Source organism: Mytilus galloprovincialis, chromosome 14 (genome assembly GCF_965363235.1).
Source record: "Mytilus galloprovincialis chromosome 14, xbMytGall1.hap1.1, whole genome shotgun sequence".
NCBI classification, from domain to species: domain Eukaryota; kingdom Metazoa; phylum Mollusca; class Bivalvia; order Mytilida; family Mytilidae; genus Mytilus; species Mytilus galloprovincialis.
The window spans coordinates 10,375,043-10,401,154 of record NC_134851.1 but is presented as its reverse complement, the minus strand read 5'-3'; the positions used below and the strand labels follow the sequence as shown (position 1 = coordinate 10,401,154).

The 26,112-nt window shown below is 31.4% G+C and overlaps 1 protein-coding gene across 1 annotated transcript; it reads left to right on the top strand.

Moving 5' to 3' along the window:
- The first annotated feature begins 11,410 nt into the window (after positions 1–11,410).
- On the top strand, positions 11,411–12,602 carry LOC143059360 (uncharacterized). The gene is made up of 2 exons (XM_076232846.1): positions 11,411–11,528; positions 12,295–12,602. The coding sequence occupies exons 1-2, from the start codon at positions 11,411–11,413 to the stop codon at positions 12,600–12,602; spliced, it is 426 nt and encodes a 141-aa protein (XP_076088961.1).
- The last annotated feature ends 13,510 nt before the right edge of the window (positions 12,603–26,112 follow it).

Genomic DNA, 26,112 nt, shown 5'->3' with positions numbered 1-26,112 from the left:
GGCTACAGTTTAAAGTACACAGCTATAAAGAAATGTTAGATTCCGGAGTGGTATTGACTGTTTGTACTGCTGTCTCCAATGTTATGAAAAAAGTAAAATCACAAAAATACTGAACTCCGAGGAAAATTCAAAACGGAAAGACCCTTTTTAAATGGCAAAATCAAAAGATAAAACATATCAAACGAATGGACAACAAATGTCATATTCTTGACTTGGTAGAGGCATTTTTGAATGTAGAACATGGTGGATGATGAATGTTTACATTTTGTGTATAAAAATGAAAAATTGAAATTCATATATACTTTACAGTAAACATCGCTGTTTTTCCAAAATAAAAATAATTTTAAAATAGTAAGATTCAACAGTAAATTCTCCCACTGTGTATAAAGCAATAATACCTATATTTACACTAAAATTTTAGTCTGCGTAAAACATTAAGCTGCTTCGTAGATTTCACAATCAGTTTATCAATATGTTTATTCCATTTACAGTTATTATTAAATAAGACACCTGACTAGTGTTATTGTAGCACCAACAAAATTAAAGTAATATCACTGTCTAATTTTTTTCAAACTGAATATCATAATCATGATAATATTAGTTTAAACTTCACTTGCCAATTTTCTTACTTCTAACTTAAAAAATCAAGATCTCTACTAATTGATTTTTTTGAATGAATTTCATTAGGTGCAGTATGGCCTTTTTCTAAGGCCTTCCGAATCCAGACATACCATCATCCATATCATCAATCTATAGTAAAAACAACAAGGGTTCTTATACCGACCCCATGAGGCAAACCAGCGTTTAGTTTTCCAAACTTTGATAATAAATCTGGTAAGACAACACTCTGAGATCGTCTAGAAAATATTAGTTAAAAAATAGACATAATGGTTCGACAAATTCATTTCTTTCAGCAAGTAACATTCTGTTGCTGACGGTATCTGGTCCAACAACTTTATTAACATCGAGCATTACAACAATGTCAACAACATCTTGTTTACTAACTACAATCTGCGAAAGAATCTCAAGACATCGGTTTTCAAATTCCAGCAACTCTTTACTAGCGTGATCTTAATAAGAAATTGAACAAAAAAATATATTCAAAATGTCGGACTTTTTGGTTCCCTCGTATGCAATTTGATGTTATGACCAGGGTACGTCATGGGTGTTAAATCCTAGGACGGTGTATCTTTTTTAATAAACATGTAAACAGTGTTATAATTTTTAGCTCATCTAACTGTTCATTAAAACTGGTAAAATATAGTTTTATAGCTTGCTTTTTAAAGGTATTTACATTGTTTCTGTGTTGTTTATATTTCTTTTCTGTGGATACAATATTCGATCGAATATACAAAAAAAGCCTTGTTGCGTTTTCTCGTTTCACGCCGCAAAATCAATTCATAACAAACTTTTTCGTTACATTTTATAGTGACTACCCTTGCAAGTACTGGAAGCTATATGAAAGAATGAGTTGGTGAAATTAGTAGCAACAACAAGAACGTCACTTGCACAGAGACTAAATATTTCTAATTTGTTTCAACTGCTGTATTTTTTATTTAGTCATCACTTGGCGTCCGGCGTCCGGCGTCCGGCGTCGTCCGTCGTCGTCCGTCGTCGTCCGTCGTCTGTCGTCCGTCGTCGTTAACTTTTACAAAAATCTTCTCCTCTGAAACTACTTGGCCAAATTTAACCAAACATGGCCAAAATCAGTATGTAGTTTAAAAATTGTGTCCGGTGACCCGGCTAACCAACCAAGATGGCCGCCATGGCTAAAAATAGAACATAGGGGTAAAATGCCGTTTTTGGCTTATAACTCAAAAACCAAGGCATTAAGAGGAAATCTGACAGGGGTTAAATTGTTTATCAGGTCAAGATCTATCTGCCCTGAAATTTTCAGATGAATCGGACAACCCGTTGTTAGGTTGCTGCCCCTGAATTGGTAATTTAAGGAAATTTTGCTGTTTTGGGTTATTATCTTGAATGTCATTATAGATAGAGATAAACTGTAGACAGCAAAAATGTTCAGCAAAGTAAGATTTACAAATAAATCAACATAACCAAAATGGTCAATTGACCCCTTTAGGAGTTATTGCCCTTTATAGTAAATTTTTAACCATTTTTCGTAAATCTTAGTTATCTTTTACAAAAATCTTCTTCTATGAAACTACTGAGCCAAATTAGACCAAACTTGGCCACATTCATCATTGCGGTATTTAGTTTCAAAAATGTGTCCGGTGACTGGGCCAACAAACCAAGATGGCCGCGATGGCTAAAAATAGAACATAGGGGTAAAATGCAGTTTTCGGCTTATAACTCAAAAACCAAAGCATTAAGAGCAAATCTGACAGGTGGTGAAAGTGTTTATCATGTTAAGATCTATCTGATCTAAATTCAGATGAATTAGACAAGTATTTGTTAGGTTGCTGCCCCTGAATTGGTAATTTTAAGGAAATTTTGCGGTTTTTTGTTGTTATATTGAATATTATTATAGATAGAGATAAACTGTAAACATCAACAATTTACAGCAAAGTAAGACCTAAAAATAAGTCAACCTGACCAAAATGGTCAATTGACCCCCTAAGGAGTTATTGCCCTTTATAGTCAATTTTAAATTTTCATAAAATTTGTAAATTTTTACTAACATTTACCACTGAAACTACTGGGCCAATCATTATTGATAGAGATTATTGTAAGCAGCAAGAATGTTCAGTAAAGTAAGATCTACAAACACATCACCATCACCAAAACACAATTTTGTCATGAATCCATCTGTGTTTTTGTTGAATATTCACTTAGACCGAGGTGAGCGACACAGACTCTTTAGAGCCTCTAGTTAGATAATCCCATATCAATTTATTATAAGTCCGTCTTTTACTAAAACCACAATCTATTGAGAAGTATGTCCTGTCGTGATCACTAATACCTCTACCAAAAGGTATTGTGTCTTTATGTAAAACTGGTATTGAATCAGTAACTAATACAGGGTCTAGTAAAGACGTTCTACCTGTTCGTGTGTCAAAATAAGAAGCTTTGTCAATTATGTTAACATGGCCATTGATGAAAAAATATCTCTTATATTTGACGGAAGATCTGACATGATTTTTATATTATCTAATTATGTAATTATTTTCATTCACTGCACTTTTCAACATTAGATCAAACTACTGACAGGAGATTGCCATTCCGAAATTTAAATTAATTTTATCAATATAGATTGGATTTTAGTTTTTAGCTTAAACCACATACTCTCAAGTTGGTTATTCTCTAAATCATGTCGACGAATTATGCGAACTTAACTTTTCTGATACAAATAATGCCAGCCCATGAGAATCTCTATCTTTTCGAACTTGTATTTCTTATCCGGATATATAAACATCAGAATCAATAATATTGGAGTCTAAATGTGTTTCTGTTTAAAACAAAAACGACATCGTTATCTTCAATAATATCGATAATGCAATTCAGTTTATTTCTAAGGCCTCATACATGGAAAATTGACAATGTATTCTCAGATATTTCAGGTGTGCGCTCAGGAACCAGATCGATTCGATATCACCACATATAAGCAACAAACACAATATCAACGTTAAATGAAACCTTCTTAACACAGGTTCTTTACAAATAAATAAAACATCGTTAGAGTCTTGAAACATTCGTAAATAAGACTGAAAGTAATTCATTCACTGAGAATGATACAACTGTGTTTTTTTCTCAAACAACCAAGACTTATCTTGTGATAAAACAGTCCTACATTGTCATTCTATATACTACGATGTCATTACCCATTGTTAAATACAAAACCATACATGAAGATGTCAATAAAAAAATAGGGCTGCTTTGCAATGCAAAATATAAACACATATAATTCGAATGATCATTCATGAAATTCAGGGGAATAAAAAATCAGGGAAAAAGTTAATGTACAAAAGGCAAAATTGGAACATCATAAAAATGTTTGCAGCAGTTTTAGTGTAATCAGATCGATTAATTTGTCACGATGACATTAGTTAAGATTTCATTTTATAGGGAAATATATATGAATGAAATAAATCAGAAAACAAGATGTGAAGTTTTAATACAGAATAGACATAAACTAGACTTAAAAAGCAGAAGCTCTTCCATAAAATGTTATAAACAGGAAATAAAGTAATCTATTTTTTTCCGTGAATCAATACAAGTGAACCATAAAAACGTTTGAAGACCAATTCATATAGTTACAAGAATGAAACAAGTGCATGTGGATGTAATTTAAGTGGTTAATAACTCAAGTGTAAAGAGTTGAGTTAAAATTTCAGTAATTAAGTTTTAACACAATGTTTTTTTTCAATTTACGTTTAAACGACACGACGGGAAACGTACAATGATGGAAATTGTGTAGTCCTATATCTCACCTATGGAATGGGATCTGCCAATTTCTCCTGTGTCTAAATGCAATTTCAAATGCTTATGACAAATACTAAGATAAGGTAGTATATGTCTTGAGGCTTTATGATAGTGCCTTTGTCGTCAGTTGGTGCAGTGACATTATTGAATCGTAAACTGGTTCTCGACTCTGTCTTTGAGATTTTCTAATTTGATGTTTATTTCCTCTTTAATTGTAAATTTCAATATCTTTCAAAATAAGTGCTTGTTTTTCATGTTAGATGGTAAGTAAGTGAGGCTGAAAACATTTGTCAAAGATTAGTGCGATTTAGGTTTGACCATTTCAATTACTTTTTAGTAATGAGAGGAATGATGGAGTCGAAAAACTCTTGATTGTTTTAGCGTAGCACCAACTCCATCAGATAACTTAAATACAACGTCATTTTTCAATGAATGATATCATCTGTTCAGAACTGTCAAGATCAGAAACAGTACAGCCACTTAAAAATGATCAAAGATTGGCTATTCTTGCTTCCTTTTCAACTAGTGCAGATATTGAAATCGGGACTACTGGGTGGTTGGATTCGTTTATCACTATGTTTTGTGAATTTTTAAAGTAACTCTCTAAGTTTGATTGTTATTGTTGTTTGTCTTTCGTTACTTGGTCGGTCATTTTGTATGTTGTAAATTCAAATTCAAAATCATTTTGGAAAATCTTTTCAAAAGTCACTTAAGGTGGTATGGGTGTCTTTCGCCATCTTGGATTGTAAAAAACGGAGAATCTAAGGTGTAGATTTTCAATCTAGTTAGCAAAATATGATGCAAGAATGCAGATAACTAATGTGAATTTGCCTTTAAGAGAACAAATTTCTAAGATAATAACTTTAAATATTAATATTTTTCCAAGTGTAGATTATTTTTTGCTTGACTTTTAACGTTTTTAAATTGGCATTTTAAGGGGAGATAACTCTGAAATAGTGCATTTTCTGAAGGAATCTACATGGAATTTTGCTTTTAACTCGAAAAAACGCACGGTGACCCTATCTTTTCTTTTGATATTCTCAAAGAATTTACTAAAAGCTATCTTCTTGTATTTTATTTTACAATTCTATCATTTTGTTAAGCTTCTTATCACATAATGGTGTTTTTTCCTGTATAATCCATACAATTTTTTTTCATTTTATCACAACCTGTAGCTTGAGAAAATGCGCGGTGACCTATCATTTTTAATATATGTTTGATCATATATCAATAGATACTTCGTTTTGGCAAAGTATGAACAAATTCTATCATTTTTAATTTAGACTCCCATACCACCTTAATGATCTCTAAGTATTCGATTATACTAAAGCAGCTTCACACAAAACGGCTATTGTGATTAGAAAACATCTCAACACAATACATTGGAAAATATATATATATATATTTACTCTCTTTTTTTAATCACCCAATATTTTCACACCTTCATACTTAGGGTCACAAAACGCCATTCATTAGTGTTATATAGTGTCATGTGTTATATATAGAATATAAGAGTCAAATCGGTGAGCAGGAATTTGACAGCTAGAGCCCTTTTAAGGAGATATGAACCTGACGAATTTGAATTTTCTGCGCAACTCGAACTGTCGGTAAAGTACGAAACTCATTATTGTACAAATAAACAATAAGTATAAAATTTATCAAAAGATTGAATATATTGAAACTTTTGTTTTTAAATGAAAGTTGTTTTAGTGTTGTTTTATGGAAACAATTTTGCGATCGCACGATTACGACATCGTATGATTTCCGGCGCCATTTGTAAACAACAACATTCGTCTGCTGTAACGTAACGTTTGGTAGCTGCAGTTTTGACAAAAATACTTAACCATGGCTTTAAATCTAAAAGATATCTGAAGGTGTCGGAGAGTCAACATGCCCGATGGACCAAAGCATCGACTTACTGCAATGATCACAACTATTTTTCGAGTAAGTAATCCATTTGATGCCCGAAAAATACACGACAACATCAACATCAACACAACTACAGTATATAATATTAGATTAATAAATTATATACGTAAAATTATGTTGACCATGAAGATAATCTTAATATAGTTTTAATCCGAGATTGTTCTTACATCCAACTGCTGTTTCGCCAGAAATGATTGGACCGAGGGACCCACGCTGGCACAGCCACAGCCAGCTTGTGCAAGTTGTGGCAAACAGTCGTTGGACGTCAGAGCAATCTTGGACTAATGAGTTTTAACACCAGTAACTGAGTAAGGTTATCATTTGCTTTCAAGAATAAAGGTCCCAGACTAGTCATATTTCAATTCCACTTTCAAAGGTCCATTTGATAAAAAATCAAATACTCTTCATAATACCTCAATCTTTATTAACTGTAAAGGTTGAAGTTAGCCCCAGGATGTAAAGGGATCAGGTCTGTTTCGCGCCTAGTCCAAATAATTATGATGTCTGGCAAGGCTTATTTTTTTTCTGGGACGCCTTCTTATGACATGACGGTGTCCCAAAAAATTAAAATAGCCTTGCCAGACATCATAATTATTTGGACTATTTTGCGCCCAATTAACATGTTTATCATCCTTCCCTATGCCTATATCTCCCTGCTCAGTCGATACGTAATTCTCGTATCAAGGCTTCATAACAAGACCAGGCATTTTCAGCCACGTCACAATGTGAGAGGAGAAGTTATCAGCGACGTCGCAATGCAAGAGGAGACGTTATCAAGCTTGCTTTCGTCAAGAGTAAAACTGTCTTAGGAAGAGGGAAAATACCAGTAATAGAACGATAAAAAAATAATCGAGTTTTCTTTTTATAGATGATTGCTGTTAATTGGTTTAAGCTTAATTTGGTCTCTTGCTTTGATATAAATACTGCAGATAGGTATGAGAAAAACATTGCAGGGTGTGAACATGTATAGGGTGCAAACAGACATGCAAATCATGATTGTTGTTTTATCTCCTTTTATGTAAATACTGCAGCCAGGTATAAGTGAAACATTGCAGAATTTAAATGAAAAACATGAAAGATCGCAACACAAAAAAAAAACCGTCATAATAACACTTTATTTTGAAGAAATGAAAAAAAAAATTTTATAACAATATACTTTATACCAAAAGTTAAAACTCAATTACCAAATTACTAATCACAAAACTTTAAAAGAGTACAAAAGGACTTTGGGTGCGAACATGTAGGGTGCGAAAGTGAAAGGGGCAAACATGAATGGACGCAAACATGTTTTTGGGTAAACAGACCTGGATTCAATGTACATGTATAGGACACGGAAATAAAATCATAGATTCTGGGTAGAGGACTAACGACTTGCACAACTTTGAACTCCTTCCTAACAGATACCCTTTATTGAAGATCTAGCTAATCCAAGCCCCCTTTCCCTATAAAAAAAATGTTGCTCCGGTACAAATGTTAAAATTTACATAAGAACATTTATTAAACGTTTATGTGTGTCTCCAGCAATTTAAGACAGGGGATATGTTGTACTTATCACATAAGGGAATAACAATTTCACTTCAATGGGGGGGGGGGGGGGGGCATGTTGTTTTTTTTATGCTACCAATCAAATTACTTTATCAAAATTTAATACATACACATGTTACATGTATTACAATGTAGGTTGTTTGGAGAATCTGGATTCAAAATATTTGTATTTGTCATCTGCCTGACCAAAATATGTGTTTAGGAAATAAATATACCCCCTTGAAGTTAAATAGTTGTTGCCTAAAATTATTTTTCGAGGGGGGTAGCATGATTGATAAAATTAGCTAATAATAATCATGATAATAAATATATATTCTATTAAAATCTGTTACTACATTAACATGTATCACACCTAAAATTTTAGACCATTGAAAGTGCATCATCCGATTCTTATAACCCAAAAACAAAAAATTCTGATTGTTGAAACTAAATAACTTCCAATTACAAGGCTTTATATGGGTGGGTCTTAATTATAGGTTTGGCTTTCTTCATGTCCATATGCATACATAAAAAAAAGAAGTTGATTTGTATTCAATGAAATTTTGTAACTTTTTGAACAGTTTATATGTAATGTATAATGTATACTCTCCTTTTGGGGGTTCGACAACGAAACAAAGCTTATATTTGTAATATATCATGTAACCAGACTTAAAATAAATGTTCTATATTCTATGTTTATTGCCATAGTGCACATGGAAAACCTGACAAAAAACAAATTGAAAGAGGGAGGACATTTGTTTTTATATACTTACAGAATAGCCATTCAAATATATAGATGTATGAAACATTTTACATTTTTTTTTTAAATCTCATATGACTTTAATTTAAGATAACAGTTGTATGTAAAATGTTGACATGCCCCAAGATTAAACCTTCATACATTTTAGTCTATTATGATAACTCCTGAACTTATATGGGTCTCTCCGTCATTGTATCTTTTACGAATGTTTACGAATAATGACACCAATAATGATGTGACTGTGATGGTTGATAAATACACAATTATTCCAAAAATGACAGCAATGCATCCTAGTTGAGTATCATCACTCAGAGTATATAAACATTATATATATATGAATGAATATAAAATGTATACATGTACACTGTACCTGCATTCATTTTTTTTTTTTATAATTGTAGTTCCAAACATCTCAAATGCAACAAGGGAGGAAGAGGTATCTTATGAAGGAAATCAGACTAGGTCATCTGAAGACTGGAGAGAAGGGAAAAGAATTGTTGAGCTAGATGTCCTTGCCACTGGTCTAAGAGCATGTCTTAAATGTGGTTTGCCCCTACAGCTTGGACATACTATTGACATACAGACATATGGTCTTGGATGTCTACAGAAAGTAAGTAATTTGGATTTCAACAACAAATCTAAAATGTCTGAACACTTTGAATGAATTCAGCTTGTCTTTCTATCCATCACAAATAATTTCCATCTATGATTCAAGAACAGCCCTGAATTTTAATGATTAATCATCATCATTGGAATGTGTGTTCTAACAAGAACCAAATCTTTAGGTCAAAGTTCAGTATTCAGAAAATCAAACCAGAGAAAGCCTTTTCCAAAAGCTAAGAGTCAATACTAAATTTCAATATGTATTTGATGAGGGCTAACTAACTGGTTGTGTTCAATGCATTGGAGACCTCAGCAACACTCACCTAAACAATTTGCTAGAACTATATTTATATTGGAGAGCATTAAATATACCAAATACATGTACATTTACTACTAAAAACATGGGGCTCTGTAATCTTGAATGGTATAATGTAAATTAATTTCCACTGAATGTGAAATGAAATAAGACAATTTGATATGCATGTTCATACCTAATGAAGCATTACAATAGAAAAAAAAGAAGGATTTTTAAAAATATGACATGCTTCAAGTGTTTTGATTACAAACCGATGATGTAACTATATGTAACGATATAAAATGACTTACTCCCTCATTTTTTCTATGTCTGCCTTTTTGTCATAAAAAAAGTATCATTGAAAAGATGGGGAGAGAGTATGACATCTAATTTTGATGAGATTTTTGTCATACAAATACTGACATTTGACTGTTTGTCTCTTTATAAATTAACCTTTTTTTTCAGGTACAGTGTTTTAATACCAGTTGTATGCATGTAAACAGTGATCCTACTGGAAAGCGTCATGACCGAGTATGGGATGTCAACAGTAAACTTGCAACAGGTACATGACATGTATGCACATTATTATCTAGTCCTGTAAATATAGTCAATCAGCATCCAGGCAAAATTTTGTCACTATCATCTACATTTTCAGGGTTCACTTAGATGGTTGAAGTTTATGTCATACTTTACTATATCTGAGTCATTACATATTAGGTCATATAAACTTGCTAGCATTTTCACAGATACAGTTCTTGCAAGATTTTTATAAAACTTATACTATGGAGCTAGTTTTTAAATGGTGGATGATTGACTTTTTTGTCAAAGAGTTATGCCCCTTGGAAATATTAGATTTATGGAACATGGCCTTGTTAGCACTCTATAGCGTACCATTCATGCCAGATTTTTGTATAACTTATACTCTAGGTTAATATCAGCAATATCTTGAAAAATTTATAAAATGGTGGGACATCAACTTTTTTTAAAGAGTTATGCCCCTTGGAAATATAAAAATTCATCAGCATTGCGAGATAAAAAAGTCTGCAAATATTCATGAAAATTGTACTGCCTCATGATCTAGATCATTCTATCTTTGATTATTTTATTACAGCCCTTGTTCACTCTGGACTTGGAGAAAGACAAGCTAATAGTTTCCTATCAGAGCTAAATATTCCAGCATTTAGTTATAAACTGGTTAGTGCAAGACTGAGAGAAGTAGGGAATGTTGTTGAAGAGGTAGCCAAGGAATCAACAAATGAAGCACTGGAGAATTAATTGGCAGCTGTAGAACAGTATGTACCTAAAAATAATAAAAATTAAAACATTAAACTAAACTCAAATTAATCAATGGAATACTTTAATTTGAATTATAATGATAAAAAAGAAGATGTGGTACGATTGCAAATGAGACAACTCTCCACAAGAGACCAAACTGACACAGAAATTAACAACTATAGGTCACTGTACAGCATTCGACAATGAGCAAAGCCAGCTATAAAAGGCCCCGAAATGACAATGTAAAACAATTCAAACGAGAAAACTAACAGCCTTATTTTGAATTAAAAAAAAATCAACGAAAAACAAATATGTAACACATAAACACACCACAACCACTGAATTACAGGCTCCTGACTTGGTACAGGCACATACATACATACATACATAATGTAGCGGGGTTGATCATGTTAGCGGGATCCCAATCCTCCCCCTAACCTTGGGCAGTGGTATAACAGTACAATATAATAAACATTGATTGAAGTTATTTAGATTTCTAACATTTGACTAAATAATTTGATCCAATAATGCTTATGGTTAATATGGGTTGGGACACAATGACAAACATTGTATTTCTGACTACAATTGTCGATTTCATTTTATTTATATAATCTTTGACATGGCCAGTTACATTTTATATTATGTTTAGTTTATTTACTAGTACTTTTATAAATTACAGAAAGAAGGGTAAACATTTGGTTGCTGTAGATGCAGGATGGCAGAAAAAAGGAAGTGGTAGAGCATATGACAGCAAATCAGGTATAACTAGACACCATCAGTTATAAGAATGAAAATAGACATTGACATTAACATAACATCATATTACAAATAAAACCAAGAAACAAGAAAAACATGATGGTCTTTAGAGCATTTTCACCGTTTCATGTTAAATATTTATATCTTTCAAGTCAGGTTGCGTCAATAGACTGTTATGAGGTCAAATATCAAGTAAACAAACATTAACTACATGTACAAACATGTCATTAGGAAATGATGAACAGTTGTCTTATTGCCGATCATACCTCATCTCCATATTTTTGTCAAGCCTGCGACTTTTGTTGCAGAAAGCTCAACATAGGGATAGTGATCGGGCATTTGTGGTGGCGTAAACTTTCTTCTTAAAAGCTTTATATTTTTGAAGATGGAAGACCTGGATGCTTCATACTCTGTATTAAGATGTCTTATGTTAAGAAGTTTCCTTCTGTCACATGTCTATTGTCCTTGACCTAATTTTCATGGTTCAGTGTCCACTTGAGAAAAAAGTTAAGGTGAACATGTCCAACTGTCAGGTGCCATCTGACCTTGACTTAAGTATATAAAGATTATTTATAAGATTACAAATATTTATCAAATATTTTATATTTTGATTATGTAGTAAACAAAATATCTTAGATATCTTATAAGATATCTTATAAAAACCAGATTACATAAGATATCTTGAAGTTAGAATAAATAGTAAAACGGCTTGCCATAATAAATACATATCATAAACAGTTTAATTTAAGAACTTATTTTTAATTTCTAGGTCATTGTTCCATGGTTGGTCCAGAGACTGGGAAAATAAAAAATTACTCTGTACGATCAAAAGACTGCAGAGTTAGCAGTAGAGCAGAATCCAGAAATGAAAGTCCAAGAGAGCATGCATGCTACCGTAACTGGGAAGGCAGTTCAAAGGGAATGGAGGCTGATATGGTTATAGAAATGGTGAAAGATGTACAGAGCAAAGGCTGTACAGTAGATGCATTAGTTGGGGATGAGGATTCGACAACAATAGGACGAGTACGGGCAAATATCAGTAATAGCATTGAAAAGATTTCTGAAAGAAATCACTAAAGAAGATTCTTGGAAACAGTCTATACTCTCTCAAGAAAAATCATCCTGTTTAACTGTTAAAATGATAAAATATTTACCAAGTTGGTTTAACTATGTAAAAGCCCAAGGTGAAGGTAATCCAGAATAAATAGCAAAAGATCTCAATGCACTTTCGAAACATCCTTTTGGTGATCACCAATGCTGCTCTAGTCGATGGTGTAAATTTCTCAGTAATCCGAAGTCTGTTTTTAAATCATTTCCTCAAGGAAAACCACTGTCAGGTCCAAGTCTACAAAAGTCTCTGGAAAATGTTTTTGAAGGATATGCTAAGAACAGCATTAAATTGTCAACTGTTGGTAGTACTCAAGCTAATGAGAGTTTCAACAGAATGGTTTCTGCTAAAGCACCAAAGCATGTACATTACAGTTCTTCTGGAAATTTGAATTACAGAGTTGCAGCAGGTGTTGCCCAGAAGAACACAGGTCACAGATACCTAGTTAATGTAAGTTTTACTACTATGGATTCATTATTATTCGTGGGATACTAATTTTCGTGGGTTTTGAGGGTACATGTGAACCGCAAAATGAAGCACATGCAATTGCAAATTAAGGAGGCTCGAGGGTATAAAAATTTCAGAAAAAAATTAAACATTTGTTTTTCGTTACAAATTTTATTTATTACCTTTTGTAGTTGTTACTTTATCATATGGTACAAAAACATTCAAAACAATTAATTCGTGTTGGCCCCAGATGACTTTTAAAATGTAAACATCATTGAAAAAGTTCCAAATTATCTCCCTTTGGTGAAAAAATGCCATTTTTTGGCTTTAAAATTGAAATATCTCTTTTAACTCATCGGTGACCTATATTTTTTAATATAATTTCGATATATGCTGTACTTAAACTAAATTATTGTAAAATTTGAGCGATTTCTGTAATACATTTCTTTTCTTAATTTCGATATTACCTTTATTTCTCCTATTAGTTCAACAGAAAAAAAACACTTTTATGCTTCTTTCGAAGGCAGATTGTGAGCGCAAATGAACGGTGACCACATTTTTTTATTTTATTTTTCTATTAACTATAAGATAAAGTTTATTTATAGAAAAATATAGAGAAATCCTATATAAATGATTTAGACCCGCGAACCCCCTTAAGATGACAAAGCGAAATTATGTTTTGAACGGTAAGAAATAGATCTGATGTAAATGATAGGGATGATTTATCAAGGCATAACATCGAAAGTATCCTATTTCGTATTTAAAAATTCTTATGAAGGATATAAAATGTTTAAAAACTGTTTTCATAAAATGCTGACACGTTGAATAAATAACACACACAATACACATAAACGAGGTAAGCATAATATCTTATAATTTGTTTTAAGCTTTTTAAGGTATTTGTAATTATTTGTATAGTAATATTTTTATAGTAATAATAAAAAAAGAACTCAGAGTCTGAATCGATGAAAAATTTAACTGTACTAAATTAATGATTTTTTTCCAACTTTATCCATAGGAAAAGGGTTATTGCAAGAATATTCCCAGTTGATTTATGACTTTTTTCTGAATATCTTAGCATTCGCGCTGTATATGTCGTGTTGAAAAATATATATCCAGTTTGAACGACATCATACACCAAAACTCTATGTATATGACTGATTGCTGCAATAATCTGTTTAAAAAACATAATGATATTATAGCAATTCGAATCAATAGTTATCAATGAATTAATTTTTTTTTTATATTTATAGGACTTAAAATATGATTTTTTAACGACGGCCTCTATTATACGGTCGACAAGATTGATACATCTTAAAATTAGAGACGTAGTAGGTTGCTTCCTTCATATTAGTTCCTGTATATTTTCAGAAAATTAGTTTTTGGTTCCATTGTTTTTGGAATATTGTAAGTTAAATGGAAAATCTCACATCGATGAAAATATTATAATGGTTTTTTTTTATTTTAAACATTTTAGAAATGGATCTGTACATTCCGGCTAAAGATTATCCAGATGAAGGATTCAGCTGGGGTTCTGTTGTTCTGAAGAGAAAAAACTTTGAACGTGGCTTACGTGAGTGTCGTTTCAACTATATTCATAGGTGCCTTCAATGTTGTTCGCTTGTCATGTTTTGGATTATTTGTCATATTTCCGAAATCCGATGGTTTTATCCATTTGAATGCGTTAAAACATTTGGCCCATTGACCCCCTTTTTTTTCTTTTTATAATCTTTTACATGTATAATTTAAAGCCATTTGTAAAAGTTTTATAAAATCATATTTATTTTTTAATTCAGAAGTTTTTGAGAAATCTACTTGTCAATGATAAAGCAACGAGAAATCAAGAGAGAACATTTTTCCGCCAAAACTTCAATGGCTTATATCTCGACAACAAGCGTATTCACCTCTCTATTTTTTTTGGCATTTTTGATTCCTTATTTTATTTCCTCTCAATATATACTAGTGTTATGGAAAGCTAATTATTTTGAAGCTGTTTTGAACTTCCTTATCTGTTTCTTGTTATAAAATTCAAAATACTTTAAAATTGAATGCATCAAGTGGATGATCCAGAAAAGACGACAACTGCTGCTTGCAAACGCTTTTTTTTCATATGTTACATTTCATCAATGAGTGTGTTTACTCTTGAGGAATTCTGATACATCAACCAAGATTTGGTTAGATATGATGAGATTATTTTTAGTGTTATATCCAGTTTTCAAGTTTGTACTATTTGATCAGCAATAGAGTTGCTGACTTTCTGCATTTATCAACCTTTGAAAAATAAATGATTGTATTTTATCATCAAGGGCTGTGTCCTTTTCTAGATAGCACTGTACATGAATGAGATCACTTTTTGTTGGTACTTTTTTTTGGCAAAACTGAACCTCTGTTTATTTCCACTATTTGAAAATATTCAATGTTTTTATACATGTCGTGAACATTTTATTATTTTGTACAGGTTATTACTTGTACAAAACATTTGTAACAGTAATTATTTGTATGATGCCATCAATTTTTAGCTGAAAAGTGACAATATAGGCCCTCCGTAGATACTGAAAATGACATTATTCTCAGAATTTTTTTTGTTACAATCTTAATATATACAGAGTCTATGAATTCGTCCAATTTTCTGTACATTTCGTCATTGCAGCGGTCTTAGATAGGTTTACACTACATATTTACCATATTTATTTCTATTTATGTTTCTAAATGTTTCTAGACTCAGAGGGATCGGTTTTTGTGTTGTTTTAAGAAATATAAGATTTAAAAAAACCTTTTGGTGTCATTTTTTTTTTATAAAAACCTATTTATCATAAGTTGTTTCGATCATACCGTGACCAATGTAAACATCTACGTAATTTGGTCTCTTGATTTTGCAGTTTGCTTAGGTTCTTTCCGTTTAAAATTTTTTCCCATGGAGTTAAGTACTTTCGTTATTTTAGTTTTGGCAGTTACATCACTTCTTCTTATTTTAATTTGATTTGCTACTGCAGATATGCGTTTCTTCTACATGTAAATCGTGTCACAACAGCCGAGGTACTGATACACTATAGTGCAGAACATTGAAAACGGAAAAATCTTAAAACCCAAAAAATGATGCAAAATACGACGACAGCTATCTACTAATAGGAGTAACAAAAATCTGAATTTTTCAATTATTTTAAATTTTATGAACAGAAATGTTGCAAAAACGTAAAATTATGATTCTCGAAATTCATATTTTCAAATTTTTTTATAAACTGCTGATTTCTTGTTTGTTATGATTATTTGTCATCTATTAGATAAAAAGATAAACAAAGAATGTATAATTCATATGTTCTACTTTTTTTTTATGTCATTGTGTTTATTAATAAATATGAAATTGGATTAGTGAAATAATAGTATAAAAATATAAATTACTCAAGTTAAGTTTTATCAGTTCAATCTATCAAAACATCGTCTCCTTAAGTGTCGTCGGTCTTCTCGTACGCATTCCAAAATTGTTCAAGCATGTTGTTTGTTCAGTTTTCGTAGTATGTCGTCTCAATTTTTATAGTGTAATAGCCTTCATCTACAGTGCTTTGAAAACCATTGCTTTCTTCTACCTCTCAGAATAAAAATTATTCGTGGGGCTTGATTTCTTTCTTAAAAACTTTTTTAACGATTACTTTAAGACGAAACCAGTCGTAAATTGTTTGAATTAACATGATTAACATTGATGAAATATAATCTTTCAGAATTTATATTTCAATTTTATCTTTATGTACCTATATTTTTAGCCAAATTCATTGCCAAAAAATTCCCTCATCTGAAAGCGAAAGAGCGCCTAATTCACTATTAAGACATTCCAACATCACTGTATCAATTTGTTATCCTTCAAATGCAGGTGCAAGCTATGCATGTATCTGATTGTTGAATAACAAGCAAATTTTTATTGACAACAAATCTGATATATGCTTACCTTGCATATGCTTAGGCAGTTTCAAACCGTTTTAAAAAAAGACATTTTCTGTTTTACGTTTTACGGTTTAAATGATATTTATTTTGATGTTAAATGCGAATAACTATAACATTATCAATACTCTTGTGAAGTTTTACGACGATCTATGTCAAAATATAATACGATAGAAACAGAACTCCGATCTTTTTCATTTTCAAAATGTAACGTTGAAAACGGAAAAAAATGAATCATTTAGTGTTTGAATTTTAAATTTAGAATCCTTTTTTTTTTTCTTTATTTTCAAGTCTATGTTTAATTTGTGTAATAATCATCAACAAAATGGAATTCGTACTAAAATCGTGCGTAGAAGTAAAATCACAAAAATACTGAACTTAGGGGAAAATCCAATCGGTAAGTCCTTAATTACATGGCAAAATCAAATAACAAAACACATCAAATAACAAAACACATCAAAAAACGAATGGACAAGAACTGCCATATTCCTAACTTGGTACAGGCATTTTCAAATGTAGAAAATGGTGGATTAAACCTGGTTTTATAGCGCTAACTCTCTCACTTTGATGACAGTCTCATCAAATTTCGTTATGTTTACAATGGTGCGTGAACTAAACAGACATAATAAACAAAATAGTCAAAATATGGGCACAGCAATCATCATTGTGTAACAATTTTAAAAGAAACAATTTAACAGAACACAAAGACCTCTATCTACAAATACATTCATTGATTCGCGTGTCTGACGTCAGAAAATTTTATACGTCACATATATTTGTCGTCATACAAACAATTTTAAAATTTTCACATATTAGGCAATGTTAGCATAAATGGGTTAAAAAACAAAAGTATGTAAGAATTAATTTCAGAAATAGACCGAGATTGAAAATAGACCAAAAGTTATATAGAATTTTTAATTTATAACGCATTAAAGAAGACCTTCAATCTTGCAAAACTATTGTATTCAAATTGGGTTAAGTATTGACAAAATAACACTCAAAAAGTTTAAATGTAATAAATAGAAAATTAATTATTTCCTTTTTATATAATTTTGCACAAAATCATATTATCCTAACTGTGTATGACACCTTGACATTAAATCTATTTTATTGATTGATATTGTTAACTCTCAAACACCGCTATGTTGTTATAAGTACCCTGAGATCGAGTATTATGTGTTAATTTAAGAAAATCAGTTTTCTTTTTAAACGGAACTTATAATAGTTCTCTTATGATTTCCTGTAACAATGTCTCCGTTAACGAAATGATTGAGAATCATCTAACATGTTTACGCTCGACACATTTCTATGTTTATCCAAAGTCAGTAGCTTGTACTCCAGTGTTTCTCCAGTGTTTCTCTATATTGTGGTATTTTAAAATAAAAAAATCTGTCTTTTTATGCACATTAAACTAAACCCTTATATTTTTCTGGTGAATTGTGTTGTATCATTAATGTCGGGGACTTTTATAACTTTTAAAACATGCCACACAGATGAACAAGTAATCAGTATGCTGTAGTTTTATTTTTGCTTAATTTTCAACAAATTGTCGGCATTCCAATGGGAACCAACTGTGTGCCTCTCCTTGTGGACCTCTTCTTATTTTCTTATGAATCTGGTTTTCTGCAGACATTTTCAAATCAAGATTATCAATACAAATAAACAAGATCATTTAATTTTACATTCAGATATATTGATTATATTCATTCCATTAACAATCCAAACTTTTTCTGACTTGGTTCTATTAATATATCATACAAGTGTAGAAATTGAAGAACACAGCTTCTTCTGTTTTATATTAAGACTCATTTCTCGAATTACTTAGTGGGTCATCCAAGTACCAGAATCAATGAAAAACGATCGTATTTTTGACATAATCAATTCGCCCACCTTAGTAAAAATATAACAACTTCAAATGCATATGGGGTAAATATTACTAGTCCAGTCAATCTAGCATAAATTTGACCCTAACCCGCAAGTAATTGCAGAAGATTTTTAAGTTTTGATCTTTAGCATTATACCCTAAATATACACAGAAAAAAGTCCCATAAAATCTAACTCGAGGAAGACTAAAATAATCACCATTTAAAATGCATATGGCGATTTGCATTGAAAGGGAGATAACTCTTGCAAAAAAGGCAGAAATATCAATAAAAATTTATACAAAATTATAACTTTACAGCTTTTATTCATCAGAATGTATTGATTCTTGACTTTTAGCGGTCTTTATAGTATAACAAACAATTATAAAACTGTTTTCATATCTTTTATCAAGCTATAATAGAGATTTCGTTATTCATTAGTTGACCATTTATTAAATTTACAACATGTCAAGGTAAAGAATCTCAAATTTAATCAAAATAATTAAGCATGTATTCTTCTTTTTGTGGTTTAAAGTTTCTTAAGATAAGTCAGTTTCTGAAAAAATATAATATATTGATATAAACAATACCAAATGTTCACATTATTTTTTCAAAATGGTCACAAAGCTTCAAATTTGCAATTTCTTCAATGAAAAATGCACGAAAAAAATAAAACCACCCATAACACATAATGGTTTTGTACATTTCATGAGCAGAAGATTATATAATTTAGTCAAATACAAACTTATAATCCCATCAAAGTATCATACTTTACATAAATTTCAAGAAAAACAACCAAAAACTGACCAAAAAGACTCATTTTTGCAAGAGTTATCTCCCCTTCCAATGTTAATTTCCATAGGAAATTAAAAATGCTGATTTAGAGTTTTCCTCAAGTTAGATTTTATGGGACTTTTTTCTGTGTATATAAAGTGCATAATGCTATAGATTAGAGCTAAAACATTTTCTGTTGCAATTAGTTTGAGGTTAAATCTTAGTTTGACTGGACTAAACCCTACTCAAAGATTGTTACTGCTATTCAGACTATACAAAACGTTTCCATTGTATTCATGGTCCTGATTTATGTTATAAAACGTTGTCCTGTACCAAGTCAGGAATATGGCCATTTTTATATTATTGTTCGGTTCTGTGTGTGTTACATTTTAACGTTGCATCGTTTGTTTTCTCTTATTTTTTGAGCGAAAATTCACATTGCGATAAGACGTGTCATGGTACTTGTCTATCCCAAATTCATGTATTTGGTTTTGATGTTATATTTGTTATTCTCGTGGGATTTTGTCTGATGTTTCGTCCGTTTCTATCTGTGTTACATTTTAGTGTTGTGTCGTTGTTCTCCTCTTATATTTAATGCGTTTCCCTCGGTTTAAGTTTGTTACCCCGATTTTGTTTTTTGTCCATGGATTTATGAGTTTTGAACAGTGGTATACTACTGTTGCCTTTATTTAGGTTGCTCAGGTCATTTACATTAAGGATTTTGCTCTGAGTTCGGTACTTGTTATTTACTTTTGGTAGTTATATAACTTCTTCTCATTTCATTTCGATTGCCGATTTTCTATGGCAGATATGCGTTACTTCTCCATGCGAATCATGTTAAAACAGAAGGGTGAATGAAATACGGAGTTGCAGAACATTGAAAACAAAACAAAAAGCAAATCCCAGAAATTCTGTAAAATAAACTACTGAAAGGAGTTACACACAATATTAGTGTTTAAATTAATTTATATTTTGAAATATTGCAAAACATAATCGTAACATTGTGACACTTAAAAGTCATACGTTTAAAAGGTTATATAAACTGTTGATTTCATTTTTGTTATGACCTTATTTCATCTATGGATAAAAAGATTAACAAAGAATGTATATTCCATATGTTCTACTTTTTATGTCATTGTGTTTGTTAATAGATATGAAATTTGATTAGTTGAAATATCAGTATTAGAACTCAAGTTAAGTTTTATCAGTTCAATTTATCAAAATATAGTCTCCTTATGTCTATTTCGTCTTATCATACGCATTCCAAAATCGTTTAAGCATGTCATCTATTCAGTTTTAGTAATTTTATCGTCTAAATTTTATAGTGTGTTAGCCTTCATTAACAGTGCTTTGAAAACAATTGCCTTCTTTGTCCTCTTAGAATAGAAATAATTCGCGGGGCTTGATTTATTTTCTTGATAAATTATGTATTACGACGGATAATATTTAATAAACCTGTTTATCATTGCTGACATATAATCTTTAAGAATATATATATATATATATATATATATATTATAAATCCATCTTTATGTACATATGATTTCAGCCAAATCCATGGGAAGTAAAACTCCCTCGCCGAAATCAAGAAGAGCGCCTCATACACCACTAAGACATTCCGACAGGAATATATCAAGTTTTTATTCTGCAAAAGCCGGTTCCAGCTATTCAGGTATACCGTTTCAAAATAACAAGCGATTCTAATAAACAACTGGGTAAAACATTTTATTTGAAGTTATATTTCAAACCATCATAAAATAACCCTAGTAATAAATATAAGAAATAGTTATTCATTATTTTTGCGCTAAATATGATTTCTTCTTGATATGGGACACAATATATAAGAGCCTGTGTTTCCCCTAAATATGACCCGATAAGATAGAGTTTGTGATTATTTTAAATGGGACACGATATGAAAGAGCTTGTGATTTCTTTTTAATGGAACACGATATGATAGAGCTTGTGAATATATTGAATGGAAACAATATGATAGAGCTTGTAATATTTTTTTTAAAGACACGATATGACAAAGAACGTGCTTCTATTAAGGAAGCTGGCTTGTCATGTTTTGGATTTTTTGTCAGATTTTCGGAATCCTCTGGTTTTATCCATATGAATGCCTTGAAAAAAATTGCCCGGTGACCCCCATTTTTTCTTTTTGTAAATCTTTTACATGTATCATGATAAGCCATCTGTAAAAGTCTCATAAAATTTTAATTATTTTTTTTATAGTTTTTGAGAACTTAAACCTGCCAATGATTAAGCTATGAAAAGTCAAAAGAGAATATTTTCCCGCCAGAATTTCAATGGCTAATATCTCGAAAACAAGCACGGTGACCTATACATTTTTTTTGCTCTTTGGATTCCTTTATTGATCCCATATCAATATAAACTAATGTTTTGAAAAGTTAATTACTTTGAAACTGAGAAGCCAACTCCCTTAAATGGGACTAAAAGAATAGAACTTTTATTCTTTTAAATGGGAAACAATATGATAGAGCTTGTGATTCCTTAAATTGGGACACGATATGATAGAGCCCGTGGTTCTTTAAATGGGAAACGATATGATAGAGCTTGTGACTCTTTGAAATGAGACGCGATATGATAGAGCTTTTGATTATTTTCAATAGGAAACAATATAATCGAGTTTCTCATTATTTCAAATAGGAGACGATATGATAGAGCCTGTAATTCTTTTTAATTGGACACTAAACGAAAATATGATAAAGCTTGTGATTCCTCAAAATGGTACACGATATGATATAGATGGTGATTCTTAAAATGGGACATGGTATGATAGAGCTTGTGTTTCTTTTTAATGGGACACGATGAGATAGAGTTTGTGATTCTTTTTAATGGGACACGATGGGATAGAGTTTGTGATTCTTTTTAATGGGACACGATGGAATAGAGTTTGTGATTCTTTTTAATGGGACACGATGGGATAGAGTTTGTGATTCTTTTAATTGGACAAGATAGAATAGAGCCTGTGATTCGGTTAAATAGGACACGATATGATCGAGCTGGTGATTCTTTTGAATAGAAAACGATATGTTAGAGCATATGATTCTTTTTTATGTGACACGATATGATAGAGCTTGTGATTTTTTTTAATGGGACACGATAGGATAGAGCTTGTGATTCTGTTTAATGGGACACGATGTGATAGAGATTTTTTATTTTTTTAAATGGAAAACGATATGATGGAGGTTTTAATTCTATAATATGGGATATGAAACGATAGAGCTTGTGGTTGCTTACAATGGGACACGATATGATAGAGCTTGTGATTCTTCTTAATGGGACACGATATTATAGAGCTTGTGATTCTTCTTAATGGGACACGATATTATAGAGCTTGTGATTTTGTTTAATGGGACACGATATTATAGAGCTTGTGATTCTTCTTAATGGGACACGATATTATAGAGCTTGTGATTCTTCTTAATGGGACACGATATTATAGAGCTTGTGATTCTTCTTAATGGGACACGATATTATAGAGCTTGTGATTCTTCTTAATGGGACACGATATTATAGAGCTTGTGATTCTTCTTAATGGGACACGATATTATAGAGCTTGTGATTCTTCTTAATGGGACACGATATTATAGAGCTTGTGATTTTGTTTAATGGGACACGATATTATAGAGCTTGTGATTCTTTTTAATGGGACACGATATTATAGAGCTTGTGATTTTGTTTAATGGGACACGATATTATAGAGCTTGTGATTCTTCTTAATGGGACACGATATTATAGAGCTTGTGATTCTTCTTAATGGGACACGATATTATAGAGCTTGTGATTTTGTTTAATGGGACACGATATTATAGAGCTTGTGATTCTTCTTAATGGGACACGATATTATAGAGCTTGTGATTCTTCTTAATGGGACACAATATTATAGAGCTTGTGATTCTTCTTAATGGGACACGATATTATAGAGCTTGTGATTCTTCTTAATGGGACACGATATTATAGAGCTTGTGATTTTGTTGAATGGGACACGATATTATAGAGCTTGTGATTCTTTTTAATGGGACACGATATTATAGAGCTTGTGATTTTGTTTAATGGGACACGATATTATAGAGCTTGTGATTCTTCTTAATGGGACACGATATTATAGAGCTTGTGATTTTGTTTAATGGGACACGATATTATAGAGCTTGTGATTCTTTCTAATGGGACACGATATGCTAGAGCATGAGTTTATTATTCCAAACAATTATGACATCTTGAAAGGCTATTATATTTAATTTTTTGACGGGTTACATAGATTTAAAATAGCCTTCCAAGACGTCACAATTATTTTGAATTTTGAATTATTCAGGAAGCAATTGTAAATGTAAACGATGTTTTGTGACTAACATGCAGCGATAACATTTTAATGAAGAAACAGTTTTGTATTCGATCAATTTGAAAATATAATAACTGATAAAAACGTAGATTTATTACACATGTTACATTCAGCTTGGTCTGTAACTTGACATTTGGTTCGTCAAAATTAGGACATCACTTGTTTATCAAAATGGCGCGGTTAATATTGAAACCTGTTTTGCGGTTTACTTTATTAATGAAATTAGTCAGATTATTTTCCGTTTATTAAATACGCTAAAGCATATATAAAATGGATGATACACATTCATGCTGTTTATACGTTTTAGTGTAATAGTGTTACTTATATAAGATAGAAGTTATGGCGATGTCTCTTCAAGATTAATATCGTTCCAAAATTTTCAATTTTTCAGCAAAGTTAAAACTTTTACAGGTTATAGATGAAAAACAAGCACGTTTGCTAAGGACTTTTTGAACGAATCGATTCGCCTCTCATTTTTAATTTGTTTTTTTTTTTTTTGTTTGTTTTTTAATGCTGATGACTCATTGACTAGTCAAATAGGATGTCTTAATGACGTAGAATACCTGTCGCTTTCGTTATTTTCCCTTTAGATCTCTTTTATGTTGACGAATTATGCTGTTAATTTGAACAGTTCGTATATCAAAAACAAAACCAATTTATATTAGCTGCTGTGATTGTACAAGCTGGATTTATTTGTGAAACAAAAGAAAACTCCGGTGTAGTTAATAACAGCCGTTTCGTCTCAAATAATAATTGTTTTAACTGTTGAATTGTTGAATTATTGTTCTTGCAATATCGCTTATCATTGCGTGTATGATATTGTTTGTTTCCACAATCCAGAACCTTCAACTCCGAACAGAATAAAGTCAACAAACAAACGGAAAATTCCAGCATCACCAGTCTCAAATCTTAAAAGATCTGATTCAAATAAGTCTAACGTATCCAACAAATCTGTGCAAATCAATGCAGAACATCAAATCCGAAGATTCAGAGTGGACGATTTTTCACCAGTTAGAGAAGGTATTTAATATATATATTGATAAGAAAATTCAGAAAAGTGACAACAACTGAAACTTTAAAATCACCATATGATATAACCATTCGTGTATACAACGGTTTAAATTTGAATTATCAGAGACAGTCTTTTGTTCATTACGAGAAACATTACAATGTCTTCTAAAACTTTATTTCAAATCTTGGAAACAATGGAATTTTCCAAATATTTGGTTTATGTATTTTATAAAAACTCATCAGAGATACCGGGCTTAGAATTTAGGACACCAGTCATGCACTGTAATCAGCAGTAAGAACACAGAAATACGAAGCTGAAGAGCATTGTAATTAAACAGTTTACACAGGTTGTGAAAACTACTTATAAGACAATGCATACTTAAAGCATATAAAGGTTGAAAACCTACTGTTGTCAACATTTCAGCACGTGTACGTGTACAAAAACAAATTAAGTTTATGTCATGTCAACCGGTAACTACTGATAATTCGTGAATTTTTATGCGTCTAGGTTTAAACAGGGAGAAAATCTCAGTCTTGTCATATATTTTGGGTTTTTGATCATTTAACTATCGACCCTTGAAGTCACAAAGGGATATTTTAGGCGAAACTTACGTATGGTGTATTATATTGTATTATAAGCCTGGTACCTTTGATAATCATAAGCATGTCAAAATGTCCTATTGTAATGTTAATGTGTGTTTGTCTCTGTCCGGAATGTTCTTGCTTTTATTTGTACTGTAGTCCTGTCATGTAATGTTGTCTTTTAATGATATATTTAATATTAAAAAAAATAAGATGTAGTATGATTGATGAACATTGCCATATAAGCGCGAGGTTTGGCAAGCAGCAAAACCAGGTTCAATCCACCATTTTTTTCTCACAATGTCCTGAACCAAGTAAGGAATCTTGCAGTTATTATCTTATAGTTCGTTTATGTGTGTTTGCATTGACGTTTTTGCTTTTTTATGCACTTCAGTGTTTCTGTTGTTTCGTTGTTTTCCTCTTATATACTGAGCCAAAAAACCTTAGCAACAAAAAATTTGAAATTTCATTTTATTACAAAATCATAGCAACATATAATTTTGATAA